The sequence below is a fragment of the Lucilia cuprina genome, chromosome 5 (genome assembly GCF_022045245.1).
Source record: "Lucilia cuprina isolate Lc7/37 chromosome 5, ASM2204524v1, whole genome shotgun sequence".
NCBI classification, from domain to species: Eukaryota; Metazoa; Arthropoda; class Insecta; order Diptera; family Calliphoridae; genus Lucilia; species Lucilia cuprina.
In genome coordinates, this window is record NC_060953.1 from 60,785,998 (window position 1) to 60,808,497 (window position 22,500).

The window sequence follows — 22,500 nt, forward strand, 5'->3', positions numbered from 1 at the left end:
TAGTTATTTAGTTATTTAGTTATTTAGTTATTTAGTTATTTAGTTATTTAGTTATTTAGTTATTTAGTTATTTAGTTATTTAGTTATTTAGTTATTTAGTTAGTTAGTGTGTTTGTTTGTTTGTTTTCTTTCGCTTGTTTTTATACCGAATTACTACATCAATACCATCACAAATTAGTAATTATTCCAGCAATTAATTCATTTAAAATTCTGAATATTTCCATCTCAATATTGAATAGACAACATTAAATACACAACAGTTTTTTCAATGGAAAATCCACAATTTATGGGTTATTGTGGCTGTTCTTGAAAGGCGTACAAATCAAATAGTTAGCAAATTTATAATTTTTTTCTTAATTACAGCGATACCGAACGAAAGTTTCGTATAAAACCTAAACAATATTGAAATATGTACATAGTTTTCTAGCTGAATTTTTCAATTGCTTTTTTTCAATTTATTTTCATTTCAAATACTAAACTACACATAATATTTCATAACTTTTGCTTTATTTAAACGCACATACCATCGCACAAACTTACATCATAATAGAACTAACTAATGTTACTAATAGTTGCACACTAAACAAGGTTATTAGATGTTAATCATAATAATTAAGTAAAGGTTAAAGTTACATTACAGTTAAGGTTATTAAGTATAACAACTGAGCATCATAAGTATCAAAGGTATTTATACCCTACACCTCTATAGATGGGGGGGGGGGCGTTTGTGCTGATGTTTGTAACATACAAAAATATTGGTCCAATACCTACTTTAAACTATACCGATCGATTCAGAATCAATTTTTGAGTTGATTCCATCCGTCCGTCTGTCCGGCTGGCTGTCCATGTAAACCTTGTGCGCAATTTTCAAGATAATTTGATGAAATTTGGACCAAGCATGATTTTTGGCACAGGGATGAAGCCAATTGAAAATGGTTGAAATCGGTCTATTATTTCACCTAGCCTCCATACAACCGTACCTCCCGACTTTTTATGCCATAATTACGTCAAATATTCTATTATCTCTCTAAAAATTGGCACAAATAAGTTTTATATAAGTATAAATGACACTGCAGATTTTCGTAAGGATTGGCCCTTATTTGACCCTCATACAAATCCACCTTCAAAAAATGTCTTAAACGTCTAAAATTGACTTGTAACCATTTGTATCGCAATGAAACTCAACAAAACTAACTGTTATTTAAAAATATATCCTTTTCCCAAATTTACCGAGGATCGGCCCATATTTAACCTATATGAAGCCTCATTTAGAAATTTTAGTTTTTTATCAATAAATTAATTAAATATTTTGGAATTTTGGTAATATTCAACATAAAAGTTTCTTTATAAAAAATAAAAAATTTAAAAATGTAGATGTAGGTCTGTTATATGGTCTGCCATGTCCGACTATATTTTTCTACTTGTTTTATATGATTTAGAATGTTTAACAAGGAAATGCTGAATGGTATAATTAGATGTTGCAAATTTCTCATTAAATTGGCATTAGGTAATGCCAAGGTACTACAACGTTATATTTGCATATGTTAATTCAATGATAGAAATGTGTTAGCAATTTGTTTATTTCTACTTGGTATAATGTTATATCCTCATATAGTTATCTTAAATGTACTTCAATTGCAAAAAAATCGAATTTATTGTTGATTTCAAGTGTTAAATATTTATTTACTCAGTCATTCACAAACAGCAACAAATGATATTTATTTATGTTTTAATTAAATAAATACAATTTCGCATGTTTTCATTTACACTTTATGTTTTTATCTACATACACTATTGTTTATTTTTTTATTTTTTAACTTTTTACATTATTTAACTTAAAATACATACTACAACTAAAGAGCATACGAGTACAAATTCATATCTATAAAATACACTTAAACTTACATACAAATACAAATATAAAATGTACAATATTTTAACTACTACAATACACATACATACATATGTAGATATGTTTATATAGTATTCTCAACCAATGTTAATATTCAATTTCATTTACAATTTACATACGTTTCATTTCATTTAATTTCATTTCATTTTTGTTTTTTTTATTTTTTATATGCATTCACAATTTCCTCAATACTAACATACGTTCCAACTACGCCACCAAAAACTCCAAATGCCACCAGTAATATATTTTTGGTTAATCGTATCTTCCATGGACCATAGCCAGTGGTATATTGTACACAAATTTGTAATAATGCTGGGAATATAATTCCCAAAATCGACAAACAAAATGAACCGACCAACGACAAAAACAGTGATAAATCCGGCACAAGAATGGCTGCACAAACTGCAATGTGACAAGAGAAGTAGAAGAAGTTTAACACAATAAATTAATAACAATATTGTTTGTATGTCAGAGTGGATTGCTTTTTTATTAACAAATTTTTATTTTTCGACAAAGAAATCATTTACAAAATGTCATGGTTGTAAATTGAATGGGTAGCAAAAGTGGGATTGGAAATTCTGTTTAAAGAAATATTAATAATTTTTCTTAAACTTTTTCGTCAAATTTTCTTTTTATAGAAAATTTTCATAAAATACAAAAATTTTGTTGTTATAGAAAATTTGCAGAATTTTATTTCTCATTTTCTTAAAAAAAATTGCATAAAACTTTAAAAAAAAAATTGGAATAAATTTTCTTTTTTAAATTTGCAATAAATTTTCTTTTTTAAATTTGCAATAAATTTTCTTTTCATAGAAAGTTTTCAATACATTGTTTTTTTTTTCTCTCTATAAAAAATTTTCAACAAATTTTCTTTCTATTTTCAAAAATTTTTCTTTTATAGAAAATTTAGAATACATTTTTTTTTTTCTATTCAAAGTTTTCAATAAATTTTCTATCTTTAGGAAAGTTGAAGTAAAAATTCTTTTTGTTGAAATTTTTCAATGACTTTTCTTTCTAGAGAAAATTTTCAATAAATTTTCTTCTATAGAAAATTTTGAATAAATTTTCCTTCTATAGGAAATTTGCATTTTATTTTTACAGAGAATATTCTCAATGAATTTTTTCGTTTTTATAAAAAATAAAATATTTTTTCATAGAAAATTTTCTATAAATTATCTTTATTTACAATAAATTGTCTTTTTTTTCTAATTTATCTTTTTATAGAAAATGTCAAAAAATGTTCTTTCTATATAAAATTTTAATATTTTTTTTATTTAAAATTTTCAATAAATTTTCCTTTTATAGAAAATTTGAAATAAATTTTCTTTTTATAGAAAATTTTAAATAAATTTTCTTTTTTTAGAAAATTTTGAATAAATTTTTTTTTATAGAAAATTTTTAAATAAATTTTCTTTTTATAGAAAATTTTAAATAAATTTTCTTTTTATAGAAAATTTTCAATAAACTTTTTTTTAATAGAAAATTTTCAATAAATTTTCTTTTTATAGAAAATTTTAAATAAATTTTCTTTTTATAGAAAATTTTAAATAAATTTTCTTTTTATAGAAAATTTTCAATAAACTTTCTTTCAATAGAAGATTTTCAATAAATTGTCCCTCAATAGAAAATTTTCTTTTTATAGAATTTTTTTCAAAAATATTCTCTTCTGTTAAATATATGGTCCCACTGTACAGCCATTACTATTGTTAAATTTGTTATTGCTGATAGTGTAATTGTTTATATAACTTACATGTTAAAAGAACAATTCCAGCCCTTATAAGCAATTCAAAGAGAACATGTTTCGATGTGTCTTTTACTCGTTTCGACAGATATTTATGCCAGATGATATCGGCCGTAACATAACCCTGTAAAGCATATGAAATCCATGTTGTAATGGCAAACATTATTTTTGTAACTTGTGCCAAACTGAAAAAATATGAAAAGAGAAAAAATAAATGATTAAAAGAATTTAAATTGACTTTGTGTCAAAGTATTTAAACAGAATTGATGATAATAAATTAAAATGATATATGTTGTACAAAAATTAGTTTTAAAAATTTTCCCCCAAAAATTTTTAAATAAAGATTTATCTTACATTATCTCAATACAATAGAATTAAACAAAGATATTTTTAAAAAGATTCACCTAATTAAAGCTGAAATTGTATCTTAAATAGTCTAATACTTGATAATCTCCAAACAAACATGACTGCTAATTAACAAACAATACCTACAATTAAGGCATAAATTGTGTGTATAAATTAACCCAAAATGTCTACTAATCTTTTAACATATTTAAGATTTTCATAAATTTCTAGGCCAAATTTAAATTTACACAAAAATCTTCTACACACCAGAAACATACAATTACAGTCCTCAACTTGTAATATTTTGAAATAAATACACTTTTTTTTTGATGTAACAACAACCATCATTAGTAAAACCTTAACAACAAACAACGTTTGTCCCACTTACATTTCTTCTTGTGGTATATTCAATGTAACACTGCCCAAGGCATCATCACCATATTTCCAGTAGCCAAAGAAACCCAAAATTATGTAGAGACTTAAAACGACTGTCATGCCGATATTCATAATGCCAAATGGTTTTAAATATGCTTTTGGTGTTTTCATATTCTCTTCGATGGCTAAAATCTGTAAATAAACAAAAGAAAGTTGTAACAATAAAAAAAAAAATACAAAATATTTACAAAATAAAATAGAAACCAAAAATTAAATAAATTTTATTAAAACCCATCCTTTTGGGCAACCAAGCGTAAAGAGGGGAAATAAAAACAACAATAGTGACAACAAAAATAATAAGAATAACAACAATAAATACTTTTTTATCCCCAAATAAAAATGAGCACACAAAGAGGCAAATTACTAGAGTCAACAAATTAAAATGACCATAAAATAAAGGAAAAAAAAAACAAAACAATTCACAAGTTTGAGCCAAGAGAACGAGCTGGCTTAGGAAAGAGTGGAGAATAACAACACCCAGGCAGAAAAAAGAGCCAAATAGTTAACTAAGGTTACTACGAATTAGGAAAACATTAAATAGGGCACAATTTGATTTGAAAATTGAGCAGGTCTTTTATAAAATATTATTATAAATTTCCCTTTTATAGTAAATTTCCAAAAAATTATTTCATATGAAAAATAAAATTTTTATAAATTTCCCTAAACTTTCATTTTAGAAAAAGTATTTTCAAAGAAAATTTTGGATAAATTTTTCTTAAATAAAAAATTCTTGATAAAATTTAAAAAAAAATAGGACTTTTACATTTTTTAAAAAATTTTTTGATAATTTTCTCTTAAATAGAAGATTTTTGATCAAATTTCCTTTTACAGACAAATTATCGGTAAATTTTCCTACATTTAGAAAATTTTATATAAATATCATTTTCAAAGAAAATTTTTGAAATATTTCAATTTTTTTAAGAGAAATTTTATAAAGAAATTTTTTAAAAAAATATTTGACAAATTTCCCCATGCATACAAATTTTCTATAAATTCCCTTTAAAGAAAATTATCAATATTCATATTTCATTTAACAGGAAATTTTCATTTTATACAAAAATTCAGATAACTTTCCCTTCTAAAAAAAATCGTAATAAATTTAAATTTATTAATTAATAAATTAATTTCCAATAAGTTTCCGTTTTATTGGAAAATTTTCAAAAAATTATATCTTAAAGAAAATTTTTAAACAAATTTCCCTGTTTAAGATTATTTTTTTTTTAAAATTTGCTTATATAAAAAAATTTTAAACAAATTTCTCTTTTATAGAATGTTTTAAATAAATTTTTTCCATTTATATAAACTTTATTTATCTATATCTTTTTCAAAATTTTAGGGAAAATTTTTGTTAAATACCCCTTCATAAAGAATCTTCAATAAATTTTACTTTAAGAAAAGTCAAAAGAATTTGGCAAATTTCTGTTTTGTAAAAATTTTTCAACAAAATTCTCATTTAAAGGAAGTTTTCTATAAATTTAGCTTTTAAAGGAAATTTGCTATAAATTTCCCTTTAATAAGGAATGTTCCCTTTAATTAAGGAAAGTTATTGATCTTTTTAAAGAAACAATTCGATAAGATTTGAAATTTAGAAAAATTTTCCTTTTTTCGGAAATTTAGATAAATTTCCATTTTATAGATAATTTGAATAAATTTATAATAAATTTTGCATTGATAGGTAATTTAAGATACATGTATTTCCTTTTACAGAAAATAAACTTTAATTTAGAAAAGTCTATAAATTCCTTATTAAGTAGAGAAAATTTTATATAAATTTTCTCTTGGTATGAAATGTTCAATATATGTTATTTTCAATTTATATTCCTTTTATTTAATTTTTTTTGTTAAAATTCACTTTTATAAAAAATTTTGAATAAATACATACATTTCAATCTAAATCTTTATTACAAACTTTTTAAAAAATTCAAACATATCTTTATTAAAAATAAGCGTACACAAACATAATTTTTTTAAACAACTAAATACTAATAAAAGCAAACAAACAACAACACAACATATACAAACAAGCTGTTTATTTTTGTTTATTTTCTTTTAAAGTTATAATAAACACAAATCCAGCCATAACAAATATAATCTGATTTTAAAATATTTACTCATTTACTTACCACACCAACAGCCTCCAAAGCAAAGAGAACAGTGCCAAAGAAAATTGGCAACTTGGCTAGTTTCTCTACGGGTTCACGTTCCGATAGGGGTGGTAAACAATCAAATATATAATACAGAATAACAGCAAAACCTAAAAAATACATACACATAATCATTAAAATAAACATATGTACATGCAAATTTTAGAAAAATAAAATCGACTTCAAATAAATAAATATGTAAATACTTTTGATTAAGTCTTCTTACCCACAAAGAGCAGCACATTAGCAATTGAGGAGAATATTGCCAAAAATCTTAAATCTCTAATACTGTAAATTAAAAATAATGGCACTAAGACGAAACACATGTGAATTCTTAAATCCAAAACGATTAAATGTTCATCAACAATTTGTTTGATGCTCTCCGAGATAAAGACAACATAGACACAGCAAATACCAAAATGATAAAAGGCCAAGAAACCATCCACAAAGGGTCTATAAAAAAAAGAAAATCAAAGACGTAATTTTTCAAAAAGAAAATTTATCAATACAATTAGCAATATAGATAAAGACGTATGAGTATTAAGACATTTTTTTGTTGTATGCAAATAAATTATTCATACGTACTGTTGATTTTTTAAGAAAATTATATTTATTTTAATTTAATTACACTTACGTTGCTATGGGTACAATGCATTTAAAACAAGGCGGACCCTCTTGAAAACCCATTGTCATGGCCTCTGAGAATGTCAAATAGGGCACACGTTTTCGTTTACACAGCACATACATGGAACCAATCTGGAAAAATGAAAAAAAAATAAATTTTGAATTTAATACAAATTTGCCCTTTTTTATTGAAAACCTTTTACGTACTATAAATTTCAAAAATTTTACCATTTATATAAAATTTTTGATAATTTCGGTAAAATTACGTTTTATAGAATATTTTTGAAAAATTTTAAGAAAATTTACTATAAACTTAATTTTGTAGAAAATTTTTGATAAATTTTTAATTTCTCTTTTCTTTTTTTATAAGAAATCGTTGATAAATTCCCCTTCTATAAAAAAATTTTTGATAAATATCCTTTTTATAGAATATTTTTGACAAAATGTCCTTTTTTATAGACAATTTTCGATATATTTTTCTTTTAAAGAAAATTTTCTATAAATTACCTTTTGAGAATATTCTCAATTAATTTTCCTTTCATAGAAAATTTGTTATAAATTTCTCTTTTATAAGAAAATTATCGATAAATTTCCCATTTATAGAATATTTTCGATAAATATTCTTATTTATAGAAAATTTTTTATCAATTTCTGTTTTATAAGAAATTTTTGATAAATTTTCCTTCTAAACAAATTTTCAATAAATGTTCCTTTTGTAGAACATTTTCGAAAAAAAATTTTATAGGAAATTGTCGATAAATTTTCGTTCTATAGAGCATTTTTTTATATAAAAAATTTCCTTTCTATAGAAAATTTTGGATAAATTTTTAGAAAATTTTGATAAATTTTCCTTTCATAGAAATTTTTAATAAATTTTCTCTTTAAATTTTCGATAAATATCGCTTTAAAGAAAAATTCGATAAATTCTCCATTATGAAATTTTCCATAAATTTTGCTTTTATAAAAAGTGTTCGATAAATTTCCCTTTATTAGGAAAAATAAGATAAATTTCACTTTTATATAAAATTTTCCATAAATATAGATTTTTTAGAAAAATTTTTAATAAATTTTCTTTTATAAAAAAAAAGTTCGATAAGTTGTTTTTTTTTAATTTTTGTTAAATTTCCTTCTATATATTGAAAACTTTCCATAAATAGAAAATTTACAATAATGCACCTTTTATTAAAAGCGTGTGAAAATTTTCCCTTTTTAAGGTAATTTTCGATAAATTTCTTTTCTAAAAAACAATTTTATAATATTGGCTTTTATATGTATTTTTTTTAATAAATTTCACTTTACTTCTATAAAGTGAAATTTTTATTTTCCAAAAATTTCCCTTTTATAAAAAATTTCCATAAATGTACCTTTTATTAAAATCTTTTAAGAAACTTATAATGGAAATATTTGAGAAATTTCTCTTTTATGAATAGAATTTGATAAGTTTAGAAAGAAATCGATAAATATTCCTTGTATTAAAAATTTCCCTTTTTTTAAATATTCGATAAATTGCCACTTTTTAGCTAATTTTCGATATGAAAAATTCTTCAATAAACTTTAAACTTACCAGTATGTGTAAGCAATAAACCGCAATGGCACCAATAATCGCCGTCAATATGAAACCATTAATATAACCGGCATTCGCAAAAGCACTTGGCATGGCTAAGACTCCCGTACCTATACTGGCCTTAAGAAAATGAGCCATTGTCTGCCAATTACTTAAAGATATATTATATTAAAATTAAAGAAATTTTACTTTAATTACTGGTATCTTACTTTGTTGGATTCTTAACATTACGATGATCGTGGGGATCATAATCATCTGTAATGTTGGATGTTGCATTTGCTTTGGCTATTTTAGGTGATTCATCTAGAGCAGCAGTCCTAGGTGAAAAAAAACAAAAGATAATTGTTTAAAAGGAAAGTTATAATAAATCTTATATTTAGCTTGTCTATAAAAAAAAATATGTTTATCATATTATAATTTATTTGATTTTATGAGTTTTAATTATAACTGAAAAATAATTAATAAATTTTCTTATACTTGTTGTTTTAAGCTCTTATCACCATATATTTTTACCCCCTATGAATACATGTACGTATGTATCTTTTTTATTTTGCAGGCGCTTAGTACTTAAATAACAGTCTTTATTCATAAATTAACTTGCTCATTTGCTGCAAGAATGTCATATGTAAAAATAGATATATTTTCAATTTATTTAAAAATTTCTTATAAACTACTAAACTTTATCATTTAGCTTAGGAGAACTTTAAAAGTACTTGATCAATACATTACAACAAAAAAAATAATATTTAAAAATTTTTTTCTTGTTGTTATTTTATTAACTTATTTAGAGGGTGTTTCTAATCAGTTGAAAATAATTTATTAAAAAAATCAACAATAACAAATCAATAATTTATTTAGTAATTTATGAACAAGTATTACTTTTTATTTAATTGTAATTTAAATTGTTCACTAATAAGTGTCATTAAAGTTATTTTTTGTATTGAATGATTTTATTTTAACGATAAGATATATCTTTAAGGATTAATTTAGTGTTGTTGATAAAAACAATTAAAAGTCGTCAACAATTTTTTGTTTTTGACAGCCAACGTAATTACTAAATCAAAAACAATTTTGTTTGTCTATACAAACAAATAGCTGAAAAACCTCCATTTAGTCAGCTGTTAAGTTATTTCAAAGATATAAAGTGAGTAACTAAGTAAAATAACAATAATATTTATTTAACTCTTGATGTTATGAGATAATAATGAGTAAACAAATTGTTTGTAAACATGTTAACATGCACAAATAATAGCGAAGCATAACTTGTAGCAACACTTAACCACGCCCACTAAAAATGGGCGTAAATCAAAGTAATTTCTTCAGCAAAATTTTCTTCTCAATAAATAATTATATTTTCCGTGCTTATGTTTTAATTTGGATATAATTATTTTATATTTTCTTTATTTTTTAAACATTCTAAACAATATGACCTATTTATGAGTTTATAAAGAAATTGTAAAATTTTATTAAAGAAATTTCATTGTGATTTCTATAGCTTTAAGATAAGGTCTACAAAATTTTTAAAGCAAAATATTTGCTTAACTACTATTACAGATAAGGAAACCCGACTGTCGAATATGATATTTTTTGTTTATGACAGAAAACATGTTTAGAATTATGTTCGCTAATAAAACCAGAAATATCTGGTTTTCAAATATTAAATATGGGAATATTTTTGTTTTGGCCAACAATTTTTCCATTAGCATAAGTTGGTAACAAATTAAATAATTTAGTTATTTTGAAAAGAGGATGTATATTAGAGTATTCAAACGATTAATCGTCGTTCGGTTAATCGATTAATTTTTGTCGATTAATCGTTCGAATAAATGAAAATTGTCAGATATCAAATAACGAATAAACCGAATAATTTCTATCAATTAACCGATTAATAAAAACTCACTATTTATCAGTAAAATTACTATATATTTTCTACAAAATGTAATATTTTTCTATAATAAAGTTTATTTGATGATTTTTAAAAAGAAATCACGGAAATAATTATATCGCCTTTTTTTTACAACCAGTTTTTTTGGGAACATTGTTGTGTTCTTAAGTACATATTTCTAGTTGAACTAGTGTTCAATGGAACGTATGAATTCTAGAACTCGTTGAAAATCTTAAAAACAGTAATTTCCTCCTATAGAAAAGCATTTCACATAAACAGGAATAACTTCTAATATTACAGAAAAAACGAAACATAGAATTGAAGTGAAAGAAGTGAAAATAATATTTTTGTTTATAAACCGTGCAAAAGTTATTTTTAAACATTAAAAAATCTATGCGTGCAGGAAACTGTGGACAATTAGTATTAACTCTGTGCTGTAGTCCTTTAAACTTTGAAATCCTTTTATAAGGACATAAAAATCGGATCAACTTTTCCATGTGTGAGTGCATTTTTCAAAATTGTTACAGGGTGTAATATGAAGAAAATTGTTGTAAAAAGCTATAGTAACATCCAGTTTCCTTTTATTCGAATAACCGAATAATTTTTAATTATCCGATTATTAACCGGCTAACGTAAAACCTCAAAAATTTATTTGTCGAATAAACCGAATAAGACAAAAACCCGAATAATTGAATACCCTAATGTATATACATCAAATCCTAAAAATCCTCTATCTGGCCTATTGTGTGCTGCTTGACTAGTGAATTAGGTGGGAATAGAATCCAGCTAGTTAGTATTTAAGAAAATTCAAAAAGTACCACATCTAATTTCAATATTGTAGAAAATTTAAAAGGTAACTTTTGAAGAACGATAAAGTATCAAAAAGTTCCCTTTTATAACTTTTAACTTAATTCCGGTTCTTCATACTTAAGTTCATTTTTCTAGTCCATAACAATATACCATAACATGTTGCTCTTACTTTGCTTTTTGTTTTTGTAAACTAGAAAGTACAATAAGTTAATTTAACGTATTGTTATGTGTTTTATTGCTGTTTGTTTATAATTTCAGTTTTAGTATGCATTAAAAAATCTAAATTTTGGATGAAATTTTTAGAAGTTGTCTCGATGGTTGTAAATTTTTGAACGTTATCTGATAGAATTATTGAACATTTGAACCTCGCAGATTTCTCTAAACTGATTTCAAAATACACGCAGACTGCTCCAGTGGCATGTAAACTTGGTGAAATCTCCATCTTGGTGTTATTGCAAAAAGGTGCCAACAATATATCTAGTTTGCCTTGACTATAAGCTGGTTATGATCAAATGTATCGTTGGTCTTTCCTTCAAATGATTTGACATGCGGTCAAACTAGATCATTAGATAATATGGTATTACGCATGGCCACTTGTCTACAGGACTCTGTCCTGGCTGGTCATTTGGTTGAGGTTCCTTCAGAATCCACTAGTGGCTGAGGTTTAAATCCAACAACAAATCATTAATTTATTAATTCGGTATATGTTCGGCGCTGTTACCGGGACGAAATATACCCCACAGAAGAGTGATTGTGTAACTTATCGTTGGAGATGAGTTGGTGTTAATTGTAAATTATTCGTGATGAATATAGGATCTCACATGCCCGTATACCAAGTGTGTGTCGGATGTGGTAATGGAAAAAAAGGTATCTTACCATTAAATTTTCTTCCATTGTCCAGGGAAAACTCTGTTCATATCAGATTTCCCACAGTGTGGTTCCTGACAATAAGAACGAAGTCCTCGTCTAATTTGATGGAATAATATCACGGAGTACCAAATAAGTCTTCAGGTACTTTTGGTCGTTCTCACGACAATTGGATCTTCGCTCCGGAACGACCCGAGTCATACTCGGCCAAAGATTGTCAACCCAGCGACAGCTGTATTAACCGAAAGTTTTTTCCCTAGGAAAGAACTATCGACCACAGTCGAGCTGTTACAACAACAGGTACTTTTGGCGACTAATATGAGGCCATCCCATATGCGTGGTTGTAAACGGAAGTAATGTTTTTACATCTCGAAAGTTGAGCAACAATCAATGCTCAGAAATTAGACTTGTAAAGGGGCGGTGGTGAGTCGTCACCCAGTGGTTGAAAAAGAGCACCATGAAATAAGCCAACACGGCAGGTGTTCACGTTCACGACATTAATACAAACAAACAGATGGACATGGCAAAATTGGCTCCGCTATATATAAGGATCCAGAATACTTTACATGGTCGCAAAATTATATTATATAAATTACAAACGGAATGACAAAATCACGAAGGTAAATCTCAGGAAAAGCTTTACTTACTATCTAAGGAGACAAGTAATATTGAAGCAATGTGAATGAACTTACTTTTGGGGTAAATCGATGGACAATCGATGTCGTAGCGTTGTATCCTTGTATGTCATAAACATTTATTAAATAAAAGTTTTTAAAACAAAAACAAATCAATAATAAAGAATTTACAACACACTACTATTCAACCGTACAACACTGATTGTGAATTGGACAATTGATATTAAATATGATTCAAACCACAAACGTTGGATTAATGCTTTAGATAATTTGTTATGAATCCCATTCAAAAATAATAATAATAATAATAATATTGATAACGACCACTCATTACCAGGTAATATATTAAATAATTATATTATCCAGATTTCTTATTACCAAAACTTGAAGATTTTTTGCTGGGATTTTATAATAAGAAGGTTTAGCAGTTCATTTCCCACCAGTCAATTACCTTAATCATAAAGTTTATATAAGTGTTTGGATGACAACAAATAGAAAATGTCATACGATGGTACGATGAACTAATTATAGCAGCGGAAATGTCATACGAACGGGAATGTCATACGATATATGAGTAAGCAGAATGAAATGTATGATGCTATCCTTTTGCCATATAAGGAATATTATTATTTAAATAATTTGTTGGCAATTTTATAACTTTTGTCTAGGATAATTTTCCCAAAAAAATTTTATTGCACTACAAGAAGTCATTGCTTATTTGTTTAATGACTATTTTAATAGTTTTACTAAACGTGCCTGTTATTAAGAAATTTTTATTTAAGTCTAGCGCATTTTAAAGATAACTTTTGATCAGTTAGATAAAAAAGTATGATACGGAATAGTTTTAACCACAAACACCCGTCCACCTTACGTCATGCTATACTCACTTCATTTTGTATTTTTTTAACTAATTTAAAATATATATTTTTTTAATTATGATTAAAAGGATTTGTTTATATATTTTTTAATTAATATTATATTTTTTCATCCTTTTTTATTTGAACACAAAAACTTTGTTGTAAACTGTTTCTTATTGTATTTTTTATGAAAATATTTATTCAAAAACAACCGTTACGTACAAAAGTTACAATTAAACTGAAAACGCTCTAAAGAGAAATTTTTGAAATATAATCGCAAAAACGGATTCTAAATACCTGTCGATATGTTTTGACTAACTTTAGTATAACAAAACTTTATGATGATTTTTTTTATTTAGTTTTTTTGTTGTTTTTTTGCTTTTATTCTGTAGGTTTTTAATCAGTATGTAATCTCAGTTAAAGTGTGGGCAATTAAAAATTATTATTATCGCCATAATTGTGATAATTTTGTTGTTGTTCTCCTCTATTCGTTACTTTTGTTTTTGTTATTTAGTCAGTTGTATTAAGTTACGTTTTTTTATCGTAGTCATTAAATGAATATATATATTTTTATATATTTCACATCGTATCACATCAAATTGATATTTTAAGACAAGTTGAAGTGATTTTTTTTTTTGCATAGGCAGAGGAGATAATACAGATGCGTGGTTATTTGAGTACGTTATTAAAATTAATAATAACAGTAAAATTTAATACATATATATTTTCCGTATATAATAAAAAAATATCAAATTTTTTTCCCAATTATTTTTAAAAATATTTATATTAAATATTTTGTATATATAAATTCATATATCAATTATTATTTTATTAAATGCTGAAAATTTAGTTACATTGACTGTATCATCTGATTTGTAAGCCAAATGTCTGACAATATGTCAAGATATTGTAGTTTTTTTTTAAAGATATGTTTGCCTATTACGATTTGATGATAAGAACTGATTGACTACGAGGTTAACATACATACCTATATTCTAAAATTCTTAAAGTTTTTATATTTCTTATCAATATAATTCAATAGTTTCATATCTAACATTAATATCAATCCAGACGATTTAATTTAAACTTAATTTTTTATACCCTACAATACTTCAGTTTGTTTGTAACGTAAAGTCGTAATTATCAAGCTAATTTAACTTTTATCCAAGCACGATCAAGAGTAATGATTTTGGTTGATATCAGTCCATTGTTTCATCTAAATGGTTTAAACATCATTTAATCTCTACTCAGTTTAACAAATTTTTTAAAAATCGGTTTATAATTTGGTCCTAGATCCCATCCTTATATAGCCTTTTGCAGAAAAGTCTCATTTAATCAAAAATATATTGAAATTAGGACAAAACTCAACATAAATGTTTCATTTTTATAAATAATACACATTAACCTTCTTATTCATAAACAATAGTTTATTTTATAAAATTTTTATAAAACAAAATTTTCATACAAAATTTGATTATAAATCGTTAAAAAAATGTTTATGAATAAGGCCTTGAAGATATAATCATAACTAGTATAGGATATCATATGATCGGCCATGTCCGATTATATTTTTTTACTATTTTTTTACTTGTGTTTATACAACATGGAATTCGTATATATATACAATCGATTTCGTTGCTGTATGCAATTTAAAATGGTCATATATTGATCATTCCTTTGACCAAGATATGTCCTAGGTTAAATTTAATATAGCAGTAATAAATTCTTTTTAATTTATTTTATGTTAAAAAAATGATAAAGTAAATGCAAACATAAATTGATACATTTGTTTCTTGTCTGTCTACCCAGATATCTTTTGGATTCAATTCCTCAATAATTCTAATAGGCATACTTTTCAGGAATTAATTTACAAACAGGTAACGAGTTATGAATTTGAAAGTAAAGACAGTCATATAATAATTATACTCCATTGATAAGAATTGTATAGTAATTGTTCATAAATTTGTTCAGTGATGTAAAGTAAGTAGTACTACTATACGTATGATTAAGATTTTATAGAGTATACGTCATGAGCGTGGAAGTGATACTTATGTAAGAAAAATATTAATATGCAAAAAGTTTTTACCCTAATATGCATTAAAATGTAAAAAGAAGCAGCAATTTTAAAGAATTTCATGTAGGAATCCTTCTCAATAGATGCATGTTAATGTACCTTTCCATTTTTTTTTTTAATTTTTCTCGTATTTTGTATTTTAAAACGCTCATTTCTCTAAAATAAAGGTATTCCACGGGACACCCTAATATACTTTTATACATATGTTTGTATATTTATATGAAGAAATTATTACAACTAATCGATTTTAGGGCTCAAATTTAAATTGTCCCTTTATCAGTTTATCCACACTTGGAACACAAGGACGGACGCTTTTTCATTTAGATCATTCTGAAGAATATTCCATTAATTAATTTAGATTCTAGTCTATTAACTAGTTTATAGATGAATCTTTAATATAATATATAGTCTAGTCTATTTACTTGGCTCTGATCTTGTAGATATCTATAGTGTGAAATAACTAGTTGGCAACTTTACAAAAAGGACAAGTTAACATATATTTCAAATCAGTATTAATGGATTAAAATTACCAAGTATTTTTACACCAAAGGTAACTATGCACTGATAGATACCCATTGGTTTAAATTACGGGCATAAGTAATCTAAGGATTAATCTCTTCACAAGTCTTATAGCTTGATCGATTGACTAGTCTATTGAGTAGTCCATGGTCTAATTAATATACGTATTAGTCTTTTACATGCAATATTCTCTAGTCTTCGATCTAATTTACGACCTTTTTAGTCTTATATTTAGTCCGTTGACTAGTCTATTATCTACTATAGTCTCTTATTCTTAATACGTAGTGGCGATTTATTTGGAAAACATATTTTAGTTTATTTAATTTATTGCAATGGCCATAATCTTGAATAATTTATAAACTTAATAAAAGTAAAAATATTCCATTGTTTTGTTAAGATAAGATGACTTATACATATCCGATCGATCTTAATATTAACCTGTCAATTTTAATGCATGACGGTCTGCTTATTTGTCTATGAATGTCATATAAGAAAATCCAAAAACAACTTTAATTTAATTTTTTTTATTATCGTTTATTTAATTTAAATATAACTTCAAAATATAGCTTAACATTCTAATTTTGTTGTTTAAATACACATATTCAGTTATATTTAATAAACTTTATCAATGACTGACATCTATTGTAATAGTAAAACCTTAACATTTTTTCAAAACTTTAGTTTAATATACAGTTTTCCGTTAAAAGCTTTAGCGAGGGAAATTAAAAATGCAACTGTGACCTACATAGATGTTAGTAAATAAAAAGGAAAAAGCTTTCATAAAATATTATTTCGTATTATACACGAAATTTTCATAAATATAATAAAAACAAGTATGAATAGTCGGGCATAGCCGACCATATGATACCCTACACCAGTCAGCATTTTTAAAAATTAAGATTATTTAAAAAAAGCATTTGATTTGTTTTTTAACTTAATTCCGGAATATTTTTAATTATTTTTGACAAAAAAAGATTTTTACAAGAGGGCTCGAAGGGGATTGGGGGAAAATATAGAACTATCCTTATAAATGTTGGTAGAGGAATCCACGTCTACTTCAAAGTCAGTTATATTATTTATAAGTAAGTATATTATTTTTTAAAAAAATATTTAAAAAATGTTGTTATTGTTGAATTTCATAAAGTATGGCGTAAATCGAGGGTTAGTTTTATTGGTTAAAAATTAAATATGTTTAGCTTTTTTGTATTTAAACTTTTTTCAGAGTTTCCGCTCTATATATGTCTCTGCCTATATCCAGCTTTTTTAACAAAACTTTACGGGAAACTTTTATTAATATAAAAAGCTTTTGCTAAAACAAAAAAAAAACAAGAGAAACCAATATAATAAAAAAAATGATAAAAACATCAAGCGATTAAAAATTGCGTTAGACAAACAACTGGAGAAAGGGTGAAGAAGAAAGAGTCGAATACCGCTAAATAAAATATTAACATTTTTAAAACTGTCATTCACTCATTCTCTTCACTTCATTACGATTTGTTGCTTATTTACTACGACGGATTGTTAGAGTAAAAAAAAAACAAAAATAATTAACTAATGTTTAAAAAAACAACAAAATTACACTATAAAAGAGTTAAAGATATGAAAATAAAAAAAAGTGTTCTAAAACTGTAAAAAAACTAAAAGAAGAAACAGACTGTGCTAAAAATACGGCAAAGTGAAATGTAAAGGTGCGAACATTATTTTGAATAAAATACAGTGAAGTACAAAAATTATGCTATATGCAAATTTTTAAAACATATAATAACAAAGTTTTTAACAAGTGCTATCACAACAATTTGTTTATTAAACAGTTTATAACAAAACTACAAAGTAGTAATTGTTATTTATTAAATTCTAGAAATTTAATTTCCATAATACATTTCGTGTGTGTTTCGAACTGCAACTTTAAATTATAGTTGTATAACCGGTTTTAAATAAGGGACTTTTTTTTAATATTACAAAAGTGATGTGTATTTCTTTTATTTGTATTTATAAAAAATACTATAATAATATAAACAAAAACAGAAAATAAAATTAGAAAAAATATATTTGAAATAAGCACTTAATACATGTATGACGACTTGTGTACAGTGGGTGCAAAAAAGCATAAAATAATGTAAAACTTTTATTAAAAAAAAAAATTTAAAATTATATATAAAACTTTTATTGAAAATTTTCACACTTGATAAAAAATTTTCTATAAAAATATATAAAAATTTATCAAAATTTTTCTATAAAAAGACAACTTTATAGAAATTTTTCTATAACAAGAGAGTTTTATCGAAATTTAAAAAAAATAAAACATTTTTATTAAAAATTTTCTATCAAAAGACAATTTTATCGAACATTTTTTTATAAAAAGACCATTTTATCGAAAAATGACAATTTTATCGAAATTTTTTCTAAAGGAAGAAAATAGTATCGACATTTTTCAAAAATAAGACGATTTTATAGAAAATTTTCTATAATACAACGGAATTTTTTCTATAAAAATATAATAGTATCGAAATTTTCAAAAATAAGACAATTTTTTCACAAATTTCTATAATAATACAACTTTATCGAAAAAATTACCATAAAAAGAAAATTTAATCGAAAGTTTTCTATCGAAAATTTCCAACAAAATGACGATTTTAATCAAAATTATTTAAAAGAAAATTGTATACTAAAAACAAATTTATCTAAAATTTCTTATAAAAAGATGGAATAATATGGAAATAAAATTTCTTATAAAAATATGGAAAATTTTCTATGAAAAGATAATTTTTTTAAGATAATTTTATCTAAAAGAAAATTTGTATATTTTTATTAAAAATTTTCTATCAAAAGACATTTTAATCGAACACTTTCTATAAAAAGACTATTTTATCGTAAATTGTCTTTAAAAAAACAATTTTATCGAAATTTTTCTATAAAAAGATTATAGTATCGAAATTTTTCAAAAATAAGACAATTTTATCGAAAATTTTCTTTACTTGATCAAACTTGATCAAAAATTTTCCATAAAAAAATCTCATCGAAAGTTTTCTATCGAAAATTTCCAACAAAAAGACGATTTTAATCAAAATTATTTAAAAGAAAATTTTATACTAAAAACAATTTTATCTAAAATTTCTTATAAAAATATAGAAATAAAATTTCTTATAAAAAGATGAAAAAATATGGAAAATTTTCTATTAAAAGATAATTTTTTAAGACAATTTTATCGAAAAGAAAATTGGTGTTTTCTATAAAAAATAGATTTTATCACAAATTTTCTATACTTAGTAGGACATTTTATCAAAAATCAAAAAAAAAAATACTGAATAAAAGTTGTCTTAAAAATATAAAAAATCTTTAAAAATTTCCTAAATATGTATCAAAATTAAATTACCTAAAAAAAACAATATTAAAAATTACGTACACACAATTATCTCCCACTGTACGTATGAAATACTAACAAAAAAGAACATTTCATATGTAAACAATATAAATTAATGTCTAAAACTCTCTTCGCTTCTCTTTTAGTTTGTAATACTGAAAACCACATTTTTTGCAAATTAATATACGAATATTGCTAAAAAAATACGACACCATCAATTATACATAAATTTTTCAAAGCAAATAAAACAAATCATAAATGGGATATTCAATACAGGTAAATATATAGATATTTATAATATTACAAAATGTGCAGCCAGGGATATGTAAATTGCATAAACTGAAATTTTAACATAACATTCTTTAAAACCTTTTTATCTTGCAATTATTTAGTTACATTAAAATTTACGAAAAATTATTAATAAGCTATTTCCGTTATCATACTGGTATGCACTTTTTTGATTTAATTACATATTATTTTCTAGATACATATAAAACAAAACAAAAACTAATTAAATATTTCAACGATATATTTTCATACATTTCTACAATATTTACGTAGTCTGAAGTGTGGCAAATATAATTGTAAATTGTAATATTTTATATAAATTGCAAAAATTGCATAGTACTTGTGGGATGAGTAAATATCATTAAATATTAGATATTTATTGATAACAAATCGAAAATTTTATTTATAACTATGACATTAAATAACATGGTATTAGGCATAGAAAAGGTATACATAGAACTGAAACTGAGTATGACATAACCTAAGTCTGCTGTCAAAAACCTAAGTCGTGAGAATGTATTAGTTGAAAAATATTTAACCCAACAAACACAAACTCTTTCGTTTAAAAAGTTTTTATATTTTTGTTTGATATTATATTTCGATATTTTATGAAATAATGTTTTGAATTAGCCATTTTTATTCAATAACAGTTGACCAATGTAAGAAAGATCTTCATTAAAAATTATTCTTAATTTTAAATAAACTCTTTGTGTTTGCTGGGTTGAGTCAATATTGACACTTGAAAATTATATTAAAAAAATAAAAACGATTGAAAAATTTGTTTTTTTCTAAAAATGTTTTCAATAATTTTATGGGAAAACTTAACTTTTAGCAGTGTTTATTGCAGCAGCAGGGGCTATTTTGCCAAAGGAATTGTGCTAATGCTAAAATTAACGCTTGATATGAACGATTATTGTTAATTTCAAAGCAGACCAAATGCAGTCTAAATACACCCTACACCACACCAATAAGAACGGTATTTTGTTTATGTCTTAAAGTTTGTAACACCTGCGTCGATGTAATGATGTAATCCGCCCATAAATTAGCCTATTGAACTTTTTTGTAAGCGATACATGCTAACAAGAATAGGGTATTTATCAAATTCGACTTAACAAATTTTATATATACGAAATTTTGACTATATATTGTTATAATGAGTAGTACATTCATTAATTAAGCAAACATCAATCTCTTGAATATAACTTCTACATTAAAAAATACTAAATAACTTATTGCTACTTACTCGCAAAGTGGTAGGGTATGATGTATTCGGATACATTTTGTACTTTCATATTTTTGTTATTTTATGTAAACAAAAATAAAAATACTCATACAATTGTATTAAATTCACACAGAACCTGTACATGTGAGAGAGTAATATTTCTTACTCTCAGTAACACTTCTATTTATTTTTCTATGGTATTAGGCATAGGCAAGTTATATTCAAGAGATTGATGTTTGCTTAATTAATGAATGTACTACTCATTATAACAATATATAGTCAAAATTTCGTATATATAAAATTTGTTAAGTCGAATTTGATAAATACCCTATTCTTGTTAGCATGTACCGCTTACAAAAAAGTTCAATAGGCTAATTTATGGGCGGATTACATCATTACATCGACGCAGGTGTTACAAACTTTAAGACATAAACAAAATACCGTTCTTATTGGTGTGGTGTAGGGTGTATTTTGACTGCATTTGGTCTGCTTTGAAATTAACAATAATCGTTCATATCAAGCGTTAATTTTAGCATTAGCACAATTCCTTTGGCAAAATAGCCCCTGCTGCTGCAATAAACACTGCTAAAAGTTAAGTTTTCCCATAAAATTATTGAAAACATTTTCAGAAAAAAACAAATTTTTCAATCGTTTTTATTTTTTTAATATAATTTTCAAGTGTCAATATTGACTCAACCCAGCAAACACAAAGAGTTTATTTAAAATTAAGAATAATTTTTAATGAAGATCTTTCTTACATTGGTCAACTGTTATTGAATAAAAATGGCAAATTCAAAACATTATTTCATAAAATATCGAAATATAATATCAAACAAAAATATAAAAACTTTTTAAACCAAAGAGTTTGTGTTTGTTGGGTTAAATATTTTTCAACTAATACATTCTCACGACTTAGGTTTTTGACAGCAGACTTAGGTTATGTCATACTCAGTTTCAGTTCTATGTATACCTTTTCTATGGATTAGGGATTTTATTTGTAATATATAGTACTTATGTATGTATATAGGAAGTGTTTATGTGCATACTTTAAAGTATAAGTAATAAAAGTAAAAAAAAACACACTCATAAATAGATAGATAGATAGATAGATAGATAGATAGATAGATAGATAGATAGATAGATAGATAGATAGATAGATAGATAGATAGATAGATAGATAGATAGATAGATAGATAGATAGATAGATAGATAGATAG

General features: G+C 24.6%; 2 protein-coding genes across 6 annotated transcripts in view; one reads left to right on the top strand and one right to left on the bottom strand.

Annotated features, from left to right (window-relative positions):
* Positions 1-1,761: 1,761 nt before the first annotated feature.
* On the bottom strand, positions 1,762-13,903 carry LOC111690854 (proton-coupled amino acid transporter-like protein CG1139). The gene is made up of 9 exons (XM_023453431.2): positions 13,850-13,903; positions 8,975-9,082; positions 8,766-8,916; positions 7,212-7,333; positions 6,804-7,030; positions 6,557-6,687; positions 4,387-4,565; positions 3,663-3,838; positions 1,762-2,314 (listed from the first exon to the last, which is right to left on the bottom strand). Exons 1-9 carry the CDS (start codon positions 13,852-13,854, stop codon positions 2,070-2,072), a joined length of 1,344 nt encoding a protein of 447 aa, XP_023309199.2. The 5' UTR covers positions 13,855-13,903; the 3' UTR covers positions 1,762-2,069.
* Positions 13,904-17,829: 3,926 nt separating this feature from the next.
* The window catches only part of LOC111690855, a 10,724-nt gene continuing 6,053 nt past the window's right edge, over positions 17,830-22,500 (top strand). The window contains exons 1-2 of one of the 5 annotated variants that reach the window (XM_046953115.1): positions 17,830-18,133; positions 19,920-20,049. In XM_046953115.1, the coding sequence (XP_046809071.1) occupies positions 20,032-20,049 (18 nt within the window). In that variant the 5' untranslated portion in view covers positions 17,830-18,133; positions 19,920-20,031. Of the gene's footprint in view, positions 18,134-18,178; positions 18,376-18,413; positions 18,529-19,919; positions 20,050-22,500 lie in introns of those variants that run through there. The other 4 variants (XM_046953116.1, XM_046953114.1, XM_046953119.1 and 1 more) reach the window with 4 other exon arrangements.

Bases quoted from the DNA above. Each gene is read 5' to 3' on its own strand.
- LOC111690854 (XM_023453431.2), bottom strand. The intron at 4,566-6,556 runs GTAAGTAAATGA...GTTTATTTACAG, and splicing joins CTTTGGAGGCTGTTGGTGTG to ATTTTAGCCATCGAAGAGAA. The intron at 3,839-4,386 runs GTAAGTGGGACA...ATATTTTTTCAG, and splicing joins AATATACCACAAGAAGAAAT to TTTGGCACAAGTTACAAAAA.